This window comes from Arabidopsis lyrata, assembly GCF_000004255.2.
Source record: "Arabidopsis lyrata subsp. lyrata unplaced genomic scaffold ARALYscaffold_1, whole genome shotgun sequence".
NCBI lineage: Eukaryota > Viridiplantae > Streptophyta > Magnoliopsida > Brassicales > Brassicaceae > Arabidopsis > Arabidopsis lyrata.
This window is the reverse complement of record NW_003302555.1, coordinates 7,537,575-7,558,729: the sequence shown is the minus strand read 5'-3', so window position 1 is coordinate 7,558,729 and position 21,155 is coordinate 7,537,575. Positions and strand designations below refer to the sequence as shown.

At 36.3% G+C, this 21,155-nt stretch overlaps 5 protein-coding genes across 5 annotated transcripts; 2 read left to right on the top strand and 3 right to left on the bottom strand.

The window, feature by feature from the left end:
* Positions 1–583: 583 nt before the first annotated feature.
* LOC9329040 (UNC93-like protein 1) lies at positions 584–2,368 on the bottom strand. Its single transcript, XM_021013379.1, has one exon. It carries the CDS (start codon positions 2,068–2,070, stop codon positions 688–690), a length of 1,383 nt encoding a protein of 460 aa, XP_020869038.1. The 5' UTR covers positions 2,071–2,368; the 3' UTR covers positions 584–687.
* Positions 2,369–2,876: 508 nt separating this feature from the next.
* On the top strand, positions 2,877–7,382 carry LOC9326318 (nuclear poly(A) polymerase 1). Its single transcript, XM_021013371.1, has 12 exons — positions 2,877–3,628; positions 3,747–3,824; positions 3,924–4,031; positions 4,434–4,496; positions 4,586–4,747; positions 5,013–5,126; positions 5,228–5,290; positions 5,383–5,712; positions 5,790–5,954; positions 6,049–6,903; positions 6,989–7,056; positions 7,151–7,382. Exons 1-12 carry the CDS (start codon positions 3,524–3,526, stop codon positions 7,188–7,190), a joined length of 2,151 nt encoding a protein of 716 aa, XP_020869030.1. The 5' UTR covers positions 2,877–3,523; the 3' UTR covers positions 7,191–7,382.
* A 372-nt stretch (positions 7,383–7,754) lies between these two features.
* LOC9329039 lies at positions 7,755–10,199 on the bottom strand. The gene is made up of 5 exons (XM_021013381.1): positions 9,581–10,199; positions 8,872–9,009; positions 8,437–8,535; positions 8,216–8,350; positions 7,755–8,134 (listed from the first exon to the last, which is right to left on the bottom strand). Exons 1-5 carry the CDS (start codon positions 10,112–10,114, stop codon positions 8,000–8,002), a joined length of 1,041 nt encoding a protein of 346 aa, XP_020869040.1. The 5' UTR covers positions 10,115–10,199; the 3' UTR covers positions 7,755–7,999.
* Positions 10,200–10,672: 473 nt separating this feature from the next.
* LOC9326317 (probable threonine--tRNA ligase, cytoplasmic) lies at positions 10,673–15,855 on the top strand. The gene is given in 21 exon segments (XM_021010585.1): positions 10,673–11,371; positions 11,483–11,783; positions 11,945–12,037; positions 12,144–12,176; positions 12,178–12,219; positions 12,318–12,449; positions 12,580–12,669; positions 12,759–12,847; positions 12,935–13,031; positions 13,127–13,213; positions 13,319–13,403; positions 13,523–13,617; positions 13,828–13,860; positions 13,951–14,037; positions 14,134–14,229; positions 14,326–14,418; positions 14,512–14,730; positions 14,838–14,909; positions 15,141–15,212; positions 15,323–15,415; positions 15,715–15,855. Coding segments are annotated over 21 exon segments (2,055 nt in total). The 5' UTR covers positions 10,673–11,240; the 3' UTR covers positions 15,730–15,855.
* A 1,460-nt stretch (positions 15,856–17,315) lies between these two features.
* On the bottom strand, positions 17,316–19,624 carry LOC9329038 (transcription factor MYB52). The gene is made up of 3 exons (XM_002890208.2): positions 18,695–19,624; positions 18,152–18,577; positions 17,316–17,721 (listed from the first exon to the last, which is right to left on the bottom strand). Exons 1-3 carry the CDS (start codon positions 18,810–18,812, stop codon positions 17,519–17,521), a joined length of 747 nt encoding a protein of 248 aa, XP_002890254.1. The 5' UTR covers positions 18,813–19,624; the 3' UTR covers positions 17,316–17,518.
* Between the last annotated feature and the right edge of the window lie 1,531 nt (positions 19,625–21,155).

Sequence of the window (21,155 nt, the reverse complement as noted above, 5' to 3'; positions counted from 1 at the left end):
AGAGAAAATAGTTGCATATTTTAAAAAAATGGAAATGGTTACCTTTCACATGATAATAATGCCTTGTGTGTTTTTGACAATTAGGCATTTCTTTCCAAGACTGACGTGCACAATTGCTCAAGGTTAGAGTTTTCTAATTTGTTTTCTCAAACAACTCTCCATCTTGACTCATTCAACTTTCCGTAGTAAAGTAGGTGAGGTGTTACACTTATGTGATGTAACAGAGTGATGTCTTTACACATAGACATTTCAAGTTTAGTGATTATTCAGTGAAGAATGAGATTTTTCCGGTTGTGATATCTGACGTTAAATTTTTTTATCTTTTATCCCTTAGCCTTGCCCTATCCTGATAAGGTTATGGAAATTGCTGGTCCATGACAAGGATGTGATTGGTGTAACACACCAGACCATACAATGAAGATTGCACCATGGAAGCCAACTTGTATTCTCTGTTATTTTCATCTCTGTCTGACCCCATTTCGATGACATCACTACTCAAAAGTTTTGTGTAATACTCAACAAAGGACACTACTTTATGAGAACCCAAACAGTCTCAATTACCATTAAAGAATAGAGACATTCATTTCACAGCCTCAAATCTTTGTTTCTCTATGTAACTGTTATTCATAACGGAACATCATTGAATTAAAAACAGTAAACTTACTCAATGTTCTAATAAACTACTATCTAAACCTTATCATTACTATCATCATCATTATCATTTTTAACATAAAAATACACAAGAAGAACAAGTAAAGGATAACTTACAGTAGTAAGTGACCAATTAACAATAAGCTGTGACATTAACGGAACCTTACGAGTATCCACTTGCCAAGCCACTGCAGCTCCTGCACTCTGCACTCCTTTGTAGAATCCACTATATCTACTCAAAGTCTGCGAGTCATCAGCCAATGCTCCTATCAACCAATAAACCATACTCTGATACATCGCATCTAACAATCCATAGCTCATGTATAACACGAAAGGTCCCGCAAATTCTATCCCGGAATCTTTAAAATCAAGTTTCTTTCCCGGTAGATTGTTTAGCGAGTAGCCGTGCTGATTCGCTAACCCTCCCGCCCAAATAATGGTTCCGATTACCGCAACTAATGATATTCCGGCAAATCCCCTCGCTCTCCGGCTTTTGAAGCTGAAGTCCATCACGTAACCAATGGCAATGGATCCAGCCATTTGAGCTCCCCAGTAGAAAACATTGTTGAATCCTCTGGTTCTTAAGTTAAAGAGAATTCCATTCACATTGTTAAATTGATAGCTATAGAAGAAGTTGCTAGCCCAAGCCGCGGGCACAATGAGGAGCATTTTCCGATCGAGGAATAGCCGTAGCACGGCCGCTGCTTCTGTTGACGGACGGGAGTATTTCACGGCAGAGCATCTAGATCCATCGTTGCGGATTACGGAGGTCGCCGGAAGGATTCCCAAAGAGAGGAGAACGCCGGCGAACATGAAACACATGAACGCGATGTACGTCGAGTCGTTGACCGATGCGGCGGAGCTACGGTGGTAATTTAGGATAAACGGGATTAACCCACCGATTACGCCGCCTAGATTGAAGATACTCCAGAACAAAGCGATGTAAGTACCTTTCCGATGCGGCGGTGGATATGACGTCATCACAGCTCCTTCTCCAGCCCAGAGAAGTCCCGCGCCGCAACCGAGTAAAGCTCCGGCGACTATCGCGAAGGCTTGGTGGTGGTGATGGTTGTAGTAGAGGAAAGATCCGGCGTAGAGTACGTAAGTCGAACATCCAGCGGCTAACGTGAGCCGTGGACCGAGGACGTTGTAAAACGCGCCGCCCAAAAGGCCGAAAACGGTGAAAGCGGTGTAAACGGCAGTGTTGGCGTTGTTAGCGGCGGTGGGATCTACTTGACCACCGCCTCCCATACCGGAGAGAGCGTTGAACATTCCTGGACAACAGAAACAGACGAACCCCATTAAGCTCACTTGAACAAAAGGAGAATTAAATCGCCATTTTTTATTTCCCGGTGGTTTAATATCTTCTCCTCCGCCGTGATTCTCCGCCGGAATTTTTTCCTCGTTTTTCCCATTCATGATCGGAAAAAAAGGTGAAAGATGAGAATTTTAATTTTCGTCCCGTAAACTCAAAGCAGGGCACGGATCTTTGATTGTGATCCGTCTGTTACGATTCTTCCTTTAGTAGCGGACATTTTCATGGGAAGAAATGATTATTAAAAATATTAGTAAACTTATTAATTTTCTAACAAAACAGATTGATGCTGTCTACTGGTTTAATCTAGTCCTAGTATCTAACTGTCATAATTACAGCGAAAAGAACATGACAATGAATGTATCTGTTGTTATTACGTTCTTGGATTTCAACTAAAAAAAGTCAAATTTTTAGACGAAACAATAGCTAATTCTTGACGTTGACACTTACAACCAAAATAAATAAAAACTAAATTCCGTAGATATTTTTTTTATAAAATCAATTAATAAGGACCTAGATAATACTTAATACTTTTTATATTAGATGAGTCAAAAACTATAAATTAAAATAGTTAAACCAAGATTGAACCAAATTTTGTTAATAAAAATGTATAAATATCAAAATAGTAGCAGAATCAAATCAAACTTTAACATAACCCAATAAATTTTCTATTTTATAAATATTTAAAATTGATATAGTCAGACTATATTTATAATTTATGCTTTTCATTCACGAGTTGTTTTTTTCTAAATAGAACTAAATCAAATGAAATTTTATTAATGCAAAACGAATATTAGTAGAAATAGTGTATGTGAAATAATGATTTCAATTTATATAAAAACTAGAAATAGTTCCGGTTCGGGTTTCCAATTAAAGGAATCGGATCTATAATCGGGTCAGGTGTACATACGGAACACGGTTTCTTTCTCGTGGGAATATCAATCAATAGGTTCCTAAAATCCATAAATTTTATATATGTGTGGCCCGAGAGCTCTTCGTCGCAACCCTACGCGAGAAGGGTGAAATTCGTTGCGACCCAAACCTAGAAACTCCGCACGACAATTTGGGGGAAAAAAGTTCTTCACTTCGCCGGAGAATCTATTCGTCGTGTATCGCCGGAGATCGACTCTACCGACCGGACCCAGTTCGCATCGATCAATCGGGTGTTCAAAGGCCGAGACTTTCTACTGTTCCCGCGATTCCATTCGTTGTATTACCAGTCAATCGGATTAGGGTTTAAGGGTTGTTCCCGAGAAGAGCCTCCCGACTCCTTTGGCTACTTTTGTATGAATTCCTGTGTTGTTTTTTGTTGCTTTGCTTTATAATTTAGCAAAAAGGCTTGATTTTGTATCCTGTATGATCAACAATTTCTCGATAGTAATTTTCTCAGAGTTTTTCGTTTTTTAGCTTTACATTATTGGAAAATATTCAGGCAAAAGAATCGTTGAGAAAAAAAGATCGAAATTTTTTATACTCGTAGAATCTGATTGAAATATTAAGAAAAAAAAAAGAGAGGAAAAAAAAAGAGAGAGGAAAAGAACAAAGTAAGTAAGATCGATGGCTAGTGTCCAGCAAAATGGGCAAAGGTTTGGCATTACAGAACCTATCTCTTTGGGAGGACCAACGGAGCTTGATGTCATCAAGACTAGAGAGCTCGAGAAGGTTTTACTGATATCTTAAAGCTTGTTTCTTGTTATGCCTTAGAGTTTTAGTTTTTTATTCATGAAATACTTCTATCTTTTACTGATTGATATTACATTTGTTTTATTTGGTTGCTCAGCACTTGCAAGATGTTGGATTGTACGAGAGTAAGGAGGAAGCTGTTAGAAGGGAGGAGGTTCTGGGGATACTAGATCAGGTTTTGTAGTACCTTCGAATTCTAAGAACTTGTGCTTATGTATTTTTCATCGATTTTTGTAACAAACTCTTAATAGATCTTTGTTTTTGATGTGTCCAGATTGTAAAAACATGGATTAAAACAATAAGCCGCACCAAAGGGTTGAATGATGAGCTGCTTCATTTGGCGAATGCGAAGATATTTACTTTCGGTTCTTATCGACTAGGGGTAACGATTAAGATCTATAGAAGATTTAGCTTTGTTTTAGTCATTCTTCTTGTATTGCACTTTGGTGTAGAGGGAAAGGGAACAATGTGAATTGGTGGAAGCTGTGTTTTGTTTCTGTTGTCTTGTGAGATGTCCCTGAGGTGAAAGTGGAATCACTTGTCTTTACATGCTCTTTGCGTTCATTTAAACATATTGAGATCTCAATGTTATATATGTCACTTTAATCATATCTAAATGAGCTTTTCAGTCATTTTAATTATTGGCAAATCTTGGACACAATAGGGTGTTATTTATGGTTGCAATTGGTTCTTGAAGAGAATTCAATGTCCTAAAGAGTTCCTTTTCACCAATTTCTAGCATATTGAGTGTTCCTATAACAGTTCGTTTTACTTCTTCAAATAGGTACATGGACCTGGTGCTGATATAGACACTTTATGTGTGGGACCTAGACATGCAACTAGAGAAGTACTATAACCTCTTGCATCAATATGTAGGCTGAATATTTATTCTGTCGATTTATTGTGTTCAATATTCATCTGTATATTTGCCATTAGGGGGATTTCTTTGGTGAGCTACAAAGGATGCTGTCAGAAATGCCTGAAGTAACCGAACTGCACCCCGTGCCTGATGCTCATGTTCCATTGATGGGATTCAAACTTAATGGAGTTTCGATAGATCTCCTTTATGCACAACTTCCCCTCTGGGTTATACCTGAGGTAATTTCTGGTCCACAATGAGGTGATTGTTAATGGGGATTAGGAAATTTGTAGATTATTTTATTTTAACTAATTGATTTGAACCTCAATAAACTCATCCTTACTGCTTACAGTCAATTGGTTTCACGCTATATATTACACAGTTTACAGTATGTATATGAATTTAAATGAATGTTATGAGTGGATCTCGTAGAAAATAGGTAATCTGAATCTGTTCCTCTTATGGAGTCTTAATTGTGTTCCCTGCCTGATGTTAATGGTGCAGGACTTAGATATATCACAGGACTCCATTCTACAGAATGCTGATGAGCAAACTGTTCGAAGCCTCAACGGTTGTAGAGTTACTGACCAAATCTTGCGTCTGGTTCCAAACATTCAGGTTTTGTGCTCACTGACGATAAATATCTTTATCTTTTAAAATTTTATTACTCATCCATATGATTTGCTTTACCTGAGTACATGATTTTTGTTTCTGAGCAGAATTTCAGGACAACATTAAGATGCATGCGATTTTGGGCCAAACGACGTGGAGTATACTCTAATGTATGGAGAATTCTTCTCTAGTGCTCTTTATTCCATGTCTTTTATGTGACTATCATGTTGCTCAAGTAAAGTATCTTTCTGACAATTGCTAGGTCTCGGGATTTCTTGGTGGTATAAACTGGGCATTGCTTGTAGCTCGGATATGTCAACTTTATCCTAACGCCCTCCCAAATATGTTAGCGTCTCGTTTCTTTAGGGTCTACAATCAATGGCGTTGGCCGAATCCCGTTCTTCTTTGTTCTATGGATGAAGGATCCTTCGGTCTTCAAGTTTGGGATCCTAGAAGAAACCCAAAGGACCGATTGCATATAATGCCCATCATTACTCCCGCTTATCCTTGTATGAACTCCAGTTACAATGTCTCTGCAAGTACATTGCGGATTATGACAGGAGAGTTTCAGAGAGGAAAAGAAATATGTGAGGTAAGATTTCGATAAGTCCAAATAGTTGGCTTCTATGCAGATTCATGGACTTATTACAACGGCTTGATGTCTTGCAGGCTATGGAAGCAAACAAAGCTGATTGGGATACCCTTTTTGAGCCATTTGCATTCTTTGAAGCGTATAAAAACTATCTTCAGATAGACATTTCCGCTGCAAATGTCAATGATCTAAGAAAATGGAAAGGCTGGGTTGAGTCACGCCTCCGCCAGCTCACACTGAAGGTGAAAACCCCTGTTTCCTTTAACTTGAATGAATAGTTTCGCTTGATTTTGCTTTGCTAATGACTTGTCTTGGATGTTTGCATTGTAATCTTAGATCGAGAGACATACTTATGATATGCTTCAATGCCACCCTCATCCCCATGATTTTCAAGACGCATCCCGGCCACTCCATTGCTCTTACTTCATGGGTCTGCAACGTAAACAAGGAGTTCCAGCAGCAGAAGGCGAGCAATTTGATATCAGAAGAACCGTTGAGGAGTTTAAACACACTGTCAACGCTTACACATTGTGGATTCCTGGGATGGAGATTAGTGTCAGCCATATAAAACGGAGAAGCTTACCTAATTATGTGTTTCCTGGTGGAGTTAGACCTTCACATACCTCTAAAGGAACATGGGATAGCAATCGCCGTTCAGAGCACAGAAATTCTTCTACATCAAGTGCACTAGCTGCTGCTACTACCACTACTGAAATGAGTTCTGAAAGTAAAGCTGGTTCTAACAGTCCAGTTGATGGGAAGAAGAGAAAATGGGGAGATAATGAAACACTCACCGATCAGCTAAGGAAGTCTAAACACATTGCTGTTTCAGTACCTGTAGAGAATTGTGAAGGCGGGAGTCCAAATCCATCTGTTGGATCGATTTGTTCAAGTCCTATGAAAGATTATTGTACAAACGGTAAATCTGAGCCTATTAGTAAGGATCCACCAGAGAATGTTGTTGCTTTCAGTAAGGAACCAGCAGAGAGTCTTCCGATAGAAAAGATAGCCACTCCTCAAGCTCCTAGTCAAGAAACTGAGGAGCTTGAAGAAAGTTTTGATTTTGGAAATCAAGTGGTTGAGCAGATATCTCATAAAGTTGCAATCCTGACTGCTACTGCAACTATACCTCCATTCGAAGCTACTTCAAATGGCTCTGCATTCCCTAACGAAGCAGTGGAAGAACTTGAGGTTTCTTATTTTTCTTATCAATTTTGGATACATAAACTGGTCTCTTGATCTTGTTCCTCCTGTCTAATTTTTCTTTTCTTGAAAGGTTCTTCCCATGCGACAGCCCGATGCGGCACATAGACCTTCAGTACAACAGCGAAAACCGATAATCAAGTAAGTGGTTTTGTGTCTTATGTGTAACGTTTGAATATGCATTTTTGGAATTTGACTAAGATTGTTTGCTTTTTGTTTGTCTGATTATTCGCAGATTGAGCTTCACGTCTCTAGGCAAAACCAATGGCAAGTAATAATGGCTTTTCCCTACATTGTCAAGAATCTTAGCACTTATGTTAAGTTGAGGGGTTCTTGTTACTTTATGTAAAAGACAAGTCTTATATTATATGCTTCTCTTAGATGTTCCAAGTCCTAAATACTTTGACCTCATGTAAAACTCGTTTGGATAAGATTAATGTAATGTGTTCTTGTCTATGGATCCCAAACACTTTTTCTGTCCTGAACAAAAGTCTGCATTGAGTTCTCTTCACAGATAAATAAACGCATAGCAACATTACGAAATGACAAACTTGTTGAATGATGTATGTCCTACCAATATCATTTGAAAAGTACACCAAAATTGATACTAACTTTTAATTTGACAAATACTACATTCAATTGTCATTAGAACATCTTTAAGAAAATCTTTTAAATGTAAGGTTATGACAACTTTCGATTATCTCAAATCAACAACTTTAGATTAATCTCTAATCTTTGCCGAAATCTGAAATGCAGATTCAACGTTAAAACATCGTCTTAAATCTTAGTTGCGTGCGTGTCTGCTATATGCTAACTTACTACTCTCTACCTGTTTTAAATCTACCAAGGCAACATAATACATAGATTGCAAACTCTTGTTCTTACAAGTGTTGTAAAAATAGTGATTTCAGTCACATAAATAGAGACCCAACAGAAGAAAATCAAAAGACATATAATTGTAATTGCTAAATGCAAAAACAAACAAATATGAATTGAGTATCAGATGATTCAGATCTATACAGCAAGATGGCTTAAATGGAATATCTTGAGCTATCAGAAACCAGACGAGATACACACAACTCTCTCAAGGCTTGACGTATGCTGTCTTCTTACAGACCGGGCAAGCATTCTTCCTCGATAGCCATTGTTTCACGCAATGGACATGAAAGCTGTGTCCACAGTTTAATTTCCCAACCTCATCCTCACTCTCATACTCATCCTGTCATCATCAAACAATAAGGAATAGCAGTATGAAACTGTCTGAAGTTTCGAGAAGCCATTGTCTCAATCTGGAGTTTACCTGACAAATGCTACATTTTCTATCACCAAGAGTATGTGATATGGAGGGTGTGATTTTCCCAAGACAGCGATGTATCTCGCTTTCTTTAAGTCCAGTTTTCACATAACCAATCCTATCACCAAGCTCAAGAAGTTGCTGTGTATATCAAAGGAAACACGCTCGATAAAGTTGAGAAGATGAGATTGTAAGCGTTTTTCTCATGAGATTTTGAGAAACATTACCTCGTATGACATGCTATCAACATCGAGCCTCAATTCATGGTAGTGATCACGGGAATCTGTTATTCTTCCCATTACGAAACCATTCTGGAGCATCATCATCTGCAGTCAACAGCAGGATCTTTTTAACATGCTGCATGGTTTAGTTCTTTAACTTGCTCACTTGCCATTAGCCATCCAAAACAGTTTTACAGCACCATAGAAAATATTTAGCCGAAGAGAACGAGTACGTTATTTGGCTTCTACTCTATCAGTCACTGGAATATGTTAGAGACAAAAGGGCAATCTAGAATAACCACTTAGGTGATATGAAGCCAAGTAACAAGTCAAACCTTAAAACAGCGTTGAATGTGATCAGTTAATAAAGTTAGGAGTCAAATCTATAACATTTACCAGATACAAGAAAGATAAGGCAACTATTTGGCAAGAACATTCTACCTGGGTAAGATCATCACGGTAAGAGCGTCGAAGATGGCCACGACATCTGCTTGTTGGTTCAGCGCGTGATGATGTCACAAAAGTCGAATCAGAGTTGAAGAAAGCATGAGAATGAGATTCTTGATCGACAGAAGAACCCTGAAGAACATTTGTAGCATTATTGTGTTATCATTTCTCAAACTTACACAAGATGATATATAGTTCCTTAATTTTCAAGTCCTCTGAAGCAATGAGTTTCTTTGATCAAAATAAATCCAAGAACTCCCCTAACCAATTGAATCCAACCATAAGCTTAAACAACGCTAAGATTCCATCCTCTAAGCAAACGAGACAAAAAGCATGCTAAGATTCCATTCTCTAACCAAACCACAATTCTGATTTTGTTTATTGATCATCAAACCCAGAAGGACCACCCACACGTCAAACAAAGTAATAACTCTATATAATCCTCACATGAAACAAAAACTAATAATAGAGAATAATCTCTACAACTAAAGTAGACCCTTGTGATTTGTCTAAAAGAGAGTCCAAAACAGAAACACAAATTTAATAAACCAAACCAACATGGCCCAGAGCAATAGTATAGAGCTAACTACAACCACTCCAAATAGTTCTTCCTAAACTATACCATTTGCTCAAAGTCAAAATCAATAACACTCCTAATTACTATCATTCATCAAAATTCACTGGCAAGTTAGATCAAATTTACCTGTGTGTTGTTATCCACATCAATGTTGCGACGAGACGACGGAATATTCTTTCTCCGAAGAGGATCGACCGATCGATCAACAACAGCATCCGTCGAGAACCCTAGTCCAGGTCCGCACCAAACATCAGGAATCGCGACGCAACCACCACCATCAACGTCTCTAGCTTCGTTTAAGATCCTAATCGAACCATCTTCGTAGCTTCCTTTGTTCTTCTTTTTCTTATGCTTCTTCTTCTTATCTTTTCTGATTCTGGCATCCCAATCTGCAGAAGAGCGAATCACGGAGGGAACAGAAACCTCCTGAGCTGCTGCTGCTGCGGCAGTGCAACCCATACCACGAAACGACGACGTTTGGTACGGTTTCTTCCTGGTGGTTTCGTTGGAGGAGGAAGTCGGGAGGAGAAAGAAGGAAGACATTGCGGAGTTACAGAACCGATTAGGTTGAGAAATCGGAAGAACGACATGGAGATGACGGATTGTTTGGTTTCTAGCTCCTCGGAGTCTGATGTGTTCGCCGATTGTTGTCGAAGACATTCTCAGGAGAAAATGGAAATGTGGGAGAGAGAGAGAGAGAGAGAGAGAGAGAGAGACAGCGTGCGGGGAAGAAGGATGAGAGAGAGTGATTCAAGCTCATGATGATGATACAGTTTTTGTATAATGATTATAATTTCTTTTAAAAAATGATTAGTATAAATTTTCATATATAATACTCCATTATTAGAAGTTTATTTTTTAAGAAATAGCTTTTGTATTTACATGCAACCGTTAGTATGCTTCCAAACAAAATCAGCTCATGCATATCTTGTGAATATTAGTATATGCGTTGTGAGAAATTTCAAATATCAACTATATACGTGACGTGCCAAGTTTTGTTAATTTTGTAATAACATTACTACCAAATTAGTAATAATGATTTAATTAAAGAGATACATAGTGTGGATTTATATGTTTTGTTGGTTAATTTGAGAACTTGTCAGGGTTTTTAGATCTTTTGGACAATTTATTTCAATGATTTTGCTTATTTCCAGATTTCAAAATTTTAAAGTGATGCTTGCTTGTAAGAATAGGAAAGGTCTCATCTCATCTAATGTCACTTTTTCCTTTTTGTCAGATCTATTTCGCAATAAAACGTGAAAGTTGCAACCCTATTGAAAACTGATTCTAGCTTCCACATTAATTGGCCTACTGGTCCTTTGAGAGCCCAAAACTAGACATAATAAGCCCACTTGAAACTGATTTTAGCTTCCACATTAATATGCCTTAATGGTCCTTAGGATATTATTATTCATACACATATAATTGTAAGATATGGTTAAATTTTTTATCTAAACAATGTTAAAATAAAACAAAGAAAATGCAACAGAGATAAATGTGAAATAATCTAAAAAATTATAGAAAATTACTTCAATAGAAAAGGAAGTTATGTAAAATTAAGTGCATCTGCCACCTGTTATCATTAACTTATTTATACCAAAAAGAAAAGAAAAGGAAAAGCTCTAAAGCTTGACCCGCAAGTCACTTTTGTGTTGTAGCTAGCTATATAAGGGCAGTTAGACCTTGGGGCTTGGGTGATCTACTCCTCTGCTCTCATCGTCATCTTCTTCACTTTCTTTCAACTCTCTACAGTTTCTCTTCGTCTTCGTTCTCTGCTCCTCCATCGATGGCGAATAATCATCATCCCAAGGATGAGGCTTATCTCTCATCCGTCATCCCCAAGCGTATCAGGATCTTCGAGGAAATCCAAGCCGAACAACTTGAGCAGCTTCAATCTCGGCCACACGATCCGATCAAGTAAATACGATTCTATTAAATTGTTCATAATACACTAGGGTGCTTTAATTTGTTTGCCTAGCTAGGGTTTTTGCAATTTGTTAATTTCTGGTTTTTGTTTTGACTGCTTAGGATCACTCTTCTCCCAGACGGTATCGTGAAAGAGGGGAAGAGATGGGAGACAACTCCAATGGATATCGCAGTGCAGATTTCTAAGGGTTTCGCCAAATCTGCTCTGGTTTCTTCGGTTGATCATGTCCTGTGGGACATGAATAGGCCCCTGGAAGGTGATTGTTCGCTAGAGATTTTCGGATTTGACAGCGACCAAGGCCGTGATACTTTCTGGCATTCTAGTGCTCTCATTCTAGGTCACGCTCTCGAGCAGGAGTATGGATGCAAGCTATGCATTGGACCCTGCAAAACCATAGATGAGGTAAGAGCAGTTATCGTTTGTTCTGTTTTTTATTTTCCCTTAATTATGTTTCTTTGGCTAAGAGTAGAAAAAGAAAGGAGGAATCAATATTGTTTGGTTCTTGGTATTTCATCTGTAATGTTGCAAAGACAGGCTATCTCTGATGGTAATTGTTATTTCAGGGCTTCTTTTGCGATGCATTTTATCACGGCGAGCTGGGCTTAAACGACAATCATTTTCCAAACATCGAAGCAGGTGTTTCGAAAGCTGTTCAGGTATTATTGCTTCTTCCTTGTAGTAGTAGATGTTGTAATATGTTTGCTGAGTGATATATGTCAACCAATATATAGTGTTCTAATTCTATTCATATGTACATCGCAGGAAAGACAACCATTTGAAAGGATTCAAGTGACCAAAGGATCAGGCACTCGAGATGTTTTCTGATAATAAATTTAAGGTGGGGTTTTAGAGAAGAAGTAGTGACATAAAAATCATTCAACCTTTGAATTGTCTTTTTTGGACTTATTCTTCTGCTGTTAATTAATTATCTTATAGGTTGAAATCGTCAATGACGACTTGGCTGAAGAAGCGACCATTACAGTCTACAGATGTGGCCCCTTGGTTGATTTGTGTCCCGGACCACATATACCAAATACTTCCTTTGTGAAAGCTTTCAAATGTTTGAAGGTGAACATTCCAACTCTTATCTCTAGCTAGAAACTACAAGACTACAAATTATTGTTTGTTTTCTGATGCTTTCGAAATTTACCATTATTCAATCTTTTTTTTTTTTTTTTTTTTTTTTTTTTAATCTCAGGCGTCAGCCTCTTACTGGAGAGGTAACAGCTACCGCGAGAGCTTGCAGAGAGTTTATGGGATATCTTATCCGGATAATAAGCAACTCAAGGTACCCTGCTTTAGTTGCTTGTTAAAATATTTTAAAATGTTAATCATGACTATATATGCATGATTTCTAATTTTCTATAATCATTGCAGGACTATCTTAAGTCTATAGAAGAAGCAAAGAAATATGACCACAGATTGTTGGGCAAACAGCAGGGTCTAATCTTTTGTCACGAATTCAGGTTCTTTTCAGTGCTAATATACAATTGGAAATATTTTGCTAGTTCCTCTTTATTTGTGTTAATATACAATATGTGTAAGAAATGCAGCCCTGGCAGTTGGTTCTTCCACGAACATGGAGCTATCGTATATAACAAGTTGATGGAATTAATTAAGAAGGAATATAAGAAAAGGGGTTACAAAGAGGTTTTTCTTACTTCTCATTTCACTATTTAAAATATACTTGATGAATATGTGTGTGGAGGAGAGGGGTTGCTGAATTTACTTTGGATAATTGGCAGGTCATGACACCAAATATGTACAACATGAAACTCTGGGCGACATCAGGACATGCTCAAAACTACAAGAAAAACATGTTTACGTTCGATGTAAGAGCGCATGCAAAGCTCAGCAGTCTTCTTGACTTTGTTACTTTATAGCACCAAGCTTCTAAGCTGCCATTTCTTTTTTTTTGTGTGTTCTTCCTTGCGCAGATTGATGAACAAGAATTCGGGCTCAAACCTATGAATTGCCCCGGTCACTGCTTGGTCTTCCAAGACAAAGTTCGCTCATATAAAGGTTGGGGCTCTGTTCCTGTTCCTGCAGTGAAGTTTGATCTCATTCAAAATAATATACATGTATATCCATCATATATCTTTTGCTGACAACATCTTTTTGTTTTGCGGTATGGAATGTAGAATTGCCCATTAGAATGGCTGATTTTGGAGTGTTACATCGAAATGAGGAAAGTGGAGCACTTAGTGGAATGACCCGTGTCCGACGGTTCGTACAGGTATGTTTGCATCTTTCTGGACTTTTCTTGTGGAAAAATATTTAAAACTTAAAATTGATTGCTTTATATAAAGACTAGCGACATTAAAATGATATCATGATGTAGTTAAACAGCTTATTTGCCATGCTGAAGTGAAGAAGTCCCCCCTTTACTTTACTTTACTTAGTTTGTCAATTCGATTTTAACCCTTTTGTGCATACTTGTTTTCAGGATGATGCACACATATTCTGTAGAGTGGATCAGGTTTGTGATATTTGTTTCTATGCAGCAATGTTGGAACTCCTTATCCTCCCAGCTTCTTGTTAGAGCTAGTATATTCTTGTCTATTTGCAGGTTGGAGAAGAAGTGAAGGGTGTGTTGGATTTCATTGACTATGTTTACAAAATATTTGGGTTTACCTATGAGCTAAAGCTTTCAACGGTAGGATATTGCAGATTTCTTTTACCAAATCTGATACAACACTTTGTGCGATAATGATCATGTATCTTATTGTTTGCATGTTATTTTCAATTTCAGAGGCCAGAGAAGAAGTACATTGGAGATTTGGAAACATGGGATAAAGCTGAAAAGGATCTTGAAAAAGCGCTAGATAATTTTGGAAAGCCATGGGTTGTATGTGGACTACTTTCTGATGCTTATACTCAAAAACTTTTTTATTATTCACTGAGAGTATGCATCCATTAATCTTAAGTTTCATGTTCTCTGCAGATAAACAAAGGAGACGGTGCATTTTATGGCCCAAAGATAGACATAACAGTGTCGGATGCAATGAAAAGGAAATTCCAGTGTGCTACTTTACAGGTTAGCTAGGCTCCCAAACTCTTTTTAGTTTTCTCCTTTTATTGCTCCCGATCTCTTGCAATAAGAGTTTGATCCTTGTTTGCTTCATATCAGCTTGATTTTCAACTTCCGGCTTGCTTCAAACTGAAATACATAACTAAAAAAAACGAAAAGGAGAGACCTGTGATGATACATAGAGCGGTGTTGGGATCTATTGAGCGTATGTTTGCCATATTGTTGGAGCATTACAAAGGAATCTGGCCTTTCTGGCTTAGTCCCCGCCAGGCCATAGTTTGCTCTCTTTCAGAGGATTATAGTTCCTATGCAAAACAGGTTCTCTTACATTCTTTCTTTGATATGAACTCACACCTGCAATTCTTGCAGTGTCTAATCTCTAAGCCTTTTTTTTGTTTCCTTGATTTGCACGTATATTCAAACAGGTACAAAAACAGATTCAAGAAGCTGGGTACTATGTTGATATTGATGAAAGTGACAGAAGCATCTGTAAAAAGGTAAATTTTTATGCATTACAGGCTTTTCTAAATGACAAGGTCTAATTGAGAATATTGTACAAGTGAGGGTTAAGGCCATAAATTTTAACCTCGTAAGGCTAGCTATTTAATTTTCATTATAAAGTAAAGTCGTGTTTTCTTGGTAAAGACGAATGTATAGAAATTATCAAGAAAATGTATAGTTATTTGCGTTCACGACTCACGAGTGTGATGTTTATGTTGTGTGTGTAGGTGGCAGATGCTCGGGCTGCACCATACAACTACATACTGGTCGTAGGTCAAAAAGAGGCTACAACGGGACAGGTTAGAGGGCACATGCACTTTTGTCTCATGATTCCTATGTCTCTTTGACCATCGACTTTCTCAAACATTGATTGATCAATTTGTTTTGTTGGGACTGAAAACATTTTCAGGTGACAGTTCGGCTCAGAGAGGACCCTGCAGGCCGTAAAGACTTGCCAGAGATGAGCATCGACAGTTTGCTGGATGAATTCAAGTTCAAGACAAGTGGGCGTGTTCTTTTGGACGTCGCAGCGACACAAAATTACACTGATGTTGTTGCTTTCTTTCTCTTTCCTAGTCGTTGGTTTCTTTCTCTTTCCCTGTCACTGCAATTTTTGTTCGTGATATTTGCAGTCGCCGGTGTCGCTTGTTTTTTCAGCGACTGAGTAAACCAACACCGGCGTCACTTTTTCTTGCTTTTCACGAGATGTTCAGTCGCTGGGTGTAAATAAAATTAAAAAACAAGGCATTTTTTTGTTGGTCTCCGCAAGAATCGCGCGATAACGAAAAGAACTGGGCCACTGTCAACTTTCTCTGAGATCCGATCTGTTTATGGGTTAAAAATTCATTTTCCTGTTGATGATGAATGTATTTCTTTTATAATATAAGTCTTTTTCGTTGTACCAAGACATATTTTGGAATAAAAGGTACTGTTGAAATATAATTAACCAATTAACAAAATAAAATATAGACTTTTGGGGCAGTATTTAATTTGTTTGGATAATTAAGACGCAATGTTTTCGTTGAATCCAAGCTTAATTAAAAGCCAACGAAAGATGTTGTCCTATAATTGATTTTGAACCCCCATCAATAGATTTTCCGCTGGAAATTCTAGATGAGTCTTTTTTTCACAAACTTACTTGAATGAAAGATGATATAAGTAAAACTCAAATATTTTGAACAATTAATCAACGAGTCACCACTGAAAAAGATCCAACGATTCGCTTCATGATTTTTGATAGGAAGTGATTCTGTGTGAGATAATATACACATATCCAATCAGAAATTTATACATTCTTGTTCTAGTGGGTGTCTTAATCTTATCCAAAATTTGATTAATTCAACATCTATATACATTGATCAACGTTTCGTTTCATTATCTTCCATAATAAAATATATATGTATATAATACAGTTACTTATCTTTTTGGGTTGTTCTTTCGTATTGTCTTAAACAATAATCAAGGTGACATACATATCTAACTCAACGAGGAAAGCCTAGCAATCGTAATGACATCAGTTTTAGAAAAACAAACTGAAAAGAAAAAGAAAACTCGATGATTAAATTAAAATGAATTTATTTATTTCGAAAGGAGAATTGTATGGTTATAAGTCGTGTCAAGATGTGTGTTCTTCATCTCCACCTAAATAAAACGAACTATTTTATTCGTGTTTTCTTAAGCTAGACAAAGGTAGATTTGCTACTTTGGATTGTATTTCTTGGTGGCTGATAACTACTCCCAACTTAATCATATCTATACTCCAACCTCGATTTCGTCTTTCCGTTATTAACTTATTATTATTCTTCACAATTAATTAAAGAAACTAAATTTTATTTTAAAAGTTAAAAGACTCTCATAAAAGTTAAAACCATTAGTTAAAAAAGTTTCTTTTTTGACATAGGTTCATCATCGCATATTATACGAGTCAAAATAGTCTGCATGAAATTATAACTGTATTAAGGATGTTCATTTGTTGATGCATTAGGCACCAGTACATATTTTCTTCAGTTAATAATTAAACCTCTTAATATTTGATCTTACTTAAGACCGCAACAACACAAAAATTATATCCAACGATTGCAAATTTCACAATGTATAAATTTTTGGTCTTAAATCCCTCTATTACGATAATTTTTAGGTTGATCAGGACAGATTATTGTCTGATCAGTACATACACATCTTGCAATTTAGGCAATACCAAAGTTCAGAGCCAAAATGAGTACAAAGTGAAACTAGGCCAGTTTGGAATAAATTATTGGTTTTACTTCAGAATTTCAGTTTAAGTTTGGTTTCACAACAAACCTTTAAACTTGAATGTGTTTTAAAATTAATTAAGCTTCTGCTCAAACTTTTAATCGATTGGTCTGATTGAATTTTTTTTTTTTTTTTTTTTTTTTTTTTGCCGAATAGTTATTTTTAAGTCTGATTAAACACCCTTAAAATAAATATAGGAAATTAGACCTGATAAAAGTAGTACAACCTTAGATTTGTTATACAAGAAATGTTTGGGCTGCCTTAACTAATTTTCACATTTGGCTCAAACAAGAGCTCTAATTGATTAGTAATTTCTACATATGGTCCACCTTATACATGTGGTACGGACTAATTAACATAAACCCTGAGAGGCAGAGTTTCCAACAGACAAAAAGTCGAAAAAGGGAACACAATTCTCGTTACGGTTGTTTTGAGCGACATCTTCTTCTTCTTCATCTTTTCTTGAATTGTCTATCACTACGGGTTTCTTCGAATCCGTGTTTAATTGGAGAAAATTGTAGAACTCCATCGGTCGTTTAGTTTGGTCTATTGCTCCTGACCAAATAATCCATGTCCAAAAGCTAGTTTTAGAAGTTATACAATTATTTAATCGTACCCACAAGCAAGTGTACATCCATATACATGCATGTAACTATGAAAATCATGATCGTTTCAAACTATTTTTACAATTTTTAGGATCAAAAATTAATTAGTGTTTACAGAAAACCATGAACTAACCCATATACAATGTCAAAATTTAATTTCAATTTTTTTTCAATCTAATTTGTATACGAATTAATGCACCATTACTTGCACATTTAATAAGACGAATGTACATGTTATCTAATGGTTATGAGTTTGTAATTTATATATGCATATATGTATTCACTCAAAATAAAGTATACTTATGCTACGCTTGTTTATGTTTGTGCAGCTATATTAGCTACATAAACACACAAATTCAAGCCATATTTTATCTTATTACCTTCTTGTATTGGAGTAGTACTATTCCGGAACCCGATCTTTCCGGTCAAGAATTCTTTGAGGACTTGAAAATGACTAATATGAGAGAATTGATAAGGAAAATTGATAGCGGTTGTGGTTGCCAATCTTCTCTCCTTATCGCAGTCGTTATAATTACCCATCATCCCAGTCGCAGATACCGTGCCATCATGGCCATGGCCACGTGGTCGGAGCTTGGACCGTTCTCGGCCACGACGAGCCATGATGACGTGCCAATGGTTTTTAACAGCGTTATCGGTTCGACCTGGGAAAAATCTAGCGATCACAGACCATCTATTCCCATGGATCCGATGAGACGCTAAAAGCCTTTCTTCTTCTTCCTCCGTGAAAGGGTTTCGGTTAATCCTAGGATCCAATTGATTAAACCATCTCAATCTACAACTCTTGCCTGAAACCAAAAAATCCAAACCAAAGCAACGTATATAGTTATTTATATATTCAACCGTACCCTAGTTTAGGCTTATTAAGAAATTTATAGAAATGACTTTTTAAAGTCAGTTTTTACCAGATCGACCAGAGAGCTTCTGAGCTATGGCGTTCCAATTATGAGGACCAAATTGTTCGACGAGTTCTCTTAGCTTCTCATCTTCTGCAGGTCTCCAATGGCCTCGACTGCACATCATTCTTCTAATTCCTCTCCTTCTGATCTCTATACTATGATCTTCTATAAATCACAACCTATATATAAATTTATATATGTTGTTGCTATAGTTAAGAAACCCTAGGTTTGATGTAGGTGAGGGAAGATGGGTATGTAGGAACAAGAAGAAAGCTGAAGAGCAACAGCACCATACATACATATATATTTATATATTTAGATATTATATAAAGAATTGAAAGTAATGAATATTATAAGATTCGTTAGAGAGTGATAGAAAGTTTGGAGGGAGGTTTTCACCGGCGATTGATGCCAACGTCTTCCCTAACCAAACACACTCTTAAGTAATCTACCTTCTTCTTTTTTTCCCCATCTATTTCTTATTATTATTTTTTTACATTTATGTGGGAATCTTATTAATTATCATGAATAATGAAAAGAGAAAAAGGAGATTATACACAGGAGGGAAGAGATTGCTTGGTGGGGTGTTTTCGTTAAACTTTCAAGTTTCAACGTCTACTCTTAAATATTTTTTTTTCCAACCTAAACCCTCTACTTCAGCCACCAATACTTCATCTACGTTCGTATAATCTTATGCAAGCTACATATACCCATGTATATTATTATATGTATGCAATTTTATAGTCAGCTATTCAGCTTTTTATATAAGGAAAACCTTCTAGAATATGACTCAAGATGGGAGAGATTACAATATATGGCTCCAAGAATTAATGTACGTACATTAGATTGCAAAAACTTTGGTTGCATTTATATGAAATTGTATTCATATTTATTATGATGTTGGTGAAAATGTAAACACAGCTATATATTATTATTTTGATTTTACTTTGAAAAAAAAAAAAAACACAATTTGTTTTTTTTCTTAATAAAGGAAACTTAGATTTGTTAGTGTTTAACTATATAAAACAACAATGTTACAAACAATCAAAATCTTAAAAGTCTATGTATATTGCATGTGGATAACATTATCAAATTTTATGAAATTTTACATTATGGCAAACTAAATCAACAATAAAAATAACTAAGGAGAACTATACGTCCACAATAGGGGAGAATGTAACATTTATTATTCCAGGATTTGTGGATCGAACTTGTTGACTAAAAATTTCAACCGTATTGTTTTTTGGTATAACTAATGGACTATCATTACAAGCTATTAAATGGTTTTATAACTTCGAAAATATCAATACTACATTGTTAAAAAACAAAAACTAAGGAGAGAGTTTGGTAAAGATGTTGTGGACCTGTAATTTAATTGCAGGTCACGTATAAGTAGAATTAAATAATTAAATATCGTTGGATATGTTTTGTTAAACCTTTCAGACCTAACCAAATGTTTCTTTTCCTTAAATCGGACCAACTTGGAAACCCTAAAACGACTCTGTGTCTTAATTATTTAATTGGTTAACTGATTGATATATCAGTGGCTTTGTACTTTATAAAAATGAATTTGACATCTTATTTGCACAAACATTTGGTCTCCAAGCACATCACCAACTTTCCCTCTTGTCTTGTCTACGACGGTTGGCTTTTTGTACTCTCAGTCCTCTTAACAAATTTAAATTAACAAAAATAATTTGGCATTAGTTACCGGCTTCTATTTTTAACATACGTTCAGATATAATAACATAGCCTAAATACTTAAGAACATTAAAAATATATATAAAAGATTGAAAAAAATGACAGGAATAAAGTTGAAAACCTGAAAAGTGATATGTTGTACTTCAAATTTTCCTTGGGATTGCTTGCAAAACAGTTTATAGAATCTTTTTAAGGATTGATTGGAGATATAGCTTATATTCCAATCAACTAATCAATTCAATACTAGGTAAGCTATAACCAAACTGTTTTAGAACTCACTTGCACGTGTGTAGGAACAAAGCCAAACTTAATTACCGGTGAAGTTTAGTAGGAAAATAGGCAGAGTTAGTTGGGAAGGAAGTCAAATACAATATTTCACGACTAAAAAGGAATTATTCAAATACTCCACATAAGCAAACTGGATCCTGATTACATTAAACCGGTCTAGGTCTATCAAATTGGTTAATCAAATAGCAAAAGGCAAAGCAATGATGGCTATTAATCAGGGAGACAATGAGCTTGCTGGTTTCACGAGTGGGTAATATCTATCTAATATGTAGTAGCATCACCAGTGCCGTCCCTAGGCTTTGAGAGGCTTAAGGCAACTTGTAAATTATGTGGCCTTTTTAAAAAATGTACTTATCACTCAAATTTTTGTTTTTAACAAATATGACTTAAAGCACTATAAAATCATTATAGTTAATGTATTTTACAATTTAATTTATAACTCCATAACATGTAACAAAAAAGAAAAAACAATTCTTTT

Bases quoted from the DNA above. Each gene is read 5' to 3' on its own strand.
- LOC9329040 (XM_021013379.1), bottom strand. From the start codon at position 2,070: ATGAATGGGAAAAACGAGGAAAAAATTCCGGCGGAGAATCACGGCGGA.
- LOC9326318 (XM_021013371.1), top strand. From the start codon at position 3,524: ATGGCTAGTGTCCAGCAAAATGGGCAAAGGTTTGGCATTACAGAACCT. The intron at 3,629-3,746 runs GTTTTACTGATA...TTGGTTGCTCAG, and splicing joins AGACTAGAGAGCTCGAGAAG to CACTTGCAAGATGTTGGATT. The intron at 5,127-5,227 runs GTTTTGTGCTCA...GTTTCTGAGCAG, and splicing joins GTCTGGTTCCAAACATTCAG to AATTTCAGGACAACATTAAG.
- LOC9329039 (XM_021013381.1), bottom strand. From the start codon at position 10,114: ATGTCTTCGACAACAATCGGCGAACACATCAGACTCCGAGGAGCTAGA. The intron at 9,010-9,580 runs GTAAATTTGATC...AATGTTCTTCAG, and splicing joins ATGTGGATAACAACACACAG to GGTTCTTCTGTCGATCAAGA. The intron at 8,351-8,436 runs GTAATGTTTCTC...TGATATACACAG, and splicing joins TTGATAGCATGTCATACGAG to CAACTTCTTGAGCTTGGTGA.
- LOC9329038 (XM_002890208.2), bottom strand. From the start codon at position 18,812: ATGATGTGCAGTCGAGGCCATTGGAGACCTGCAGAAGATGAGAAGCTA. The intron at 18,578-18,694 runs GTAAAAACTGAC...TTTTGGTTTCAG, and splicing joins GAAGCTCTCTGGTCGATCTG to GCAAGAGTTGTAGATTGAGA. The intron at 17,722-18,151 runs GTAATAAGATAA...TTATTTGGTCAG, and splicing joins TACTACTCCAATACAAGAAG to GAGCAATAGACCAAACTAAA.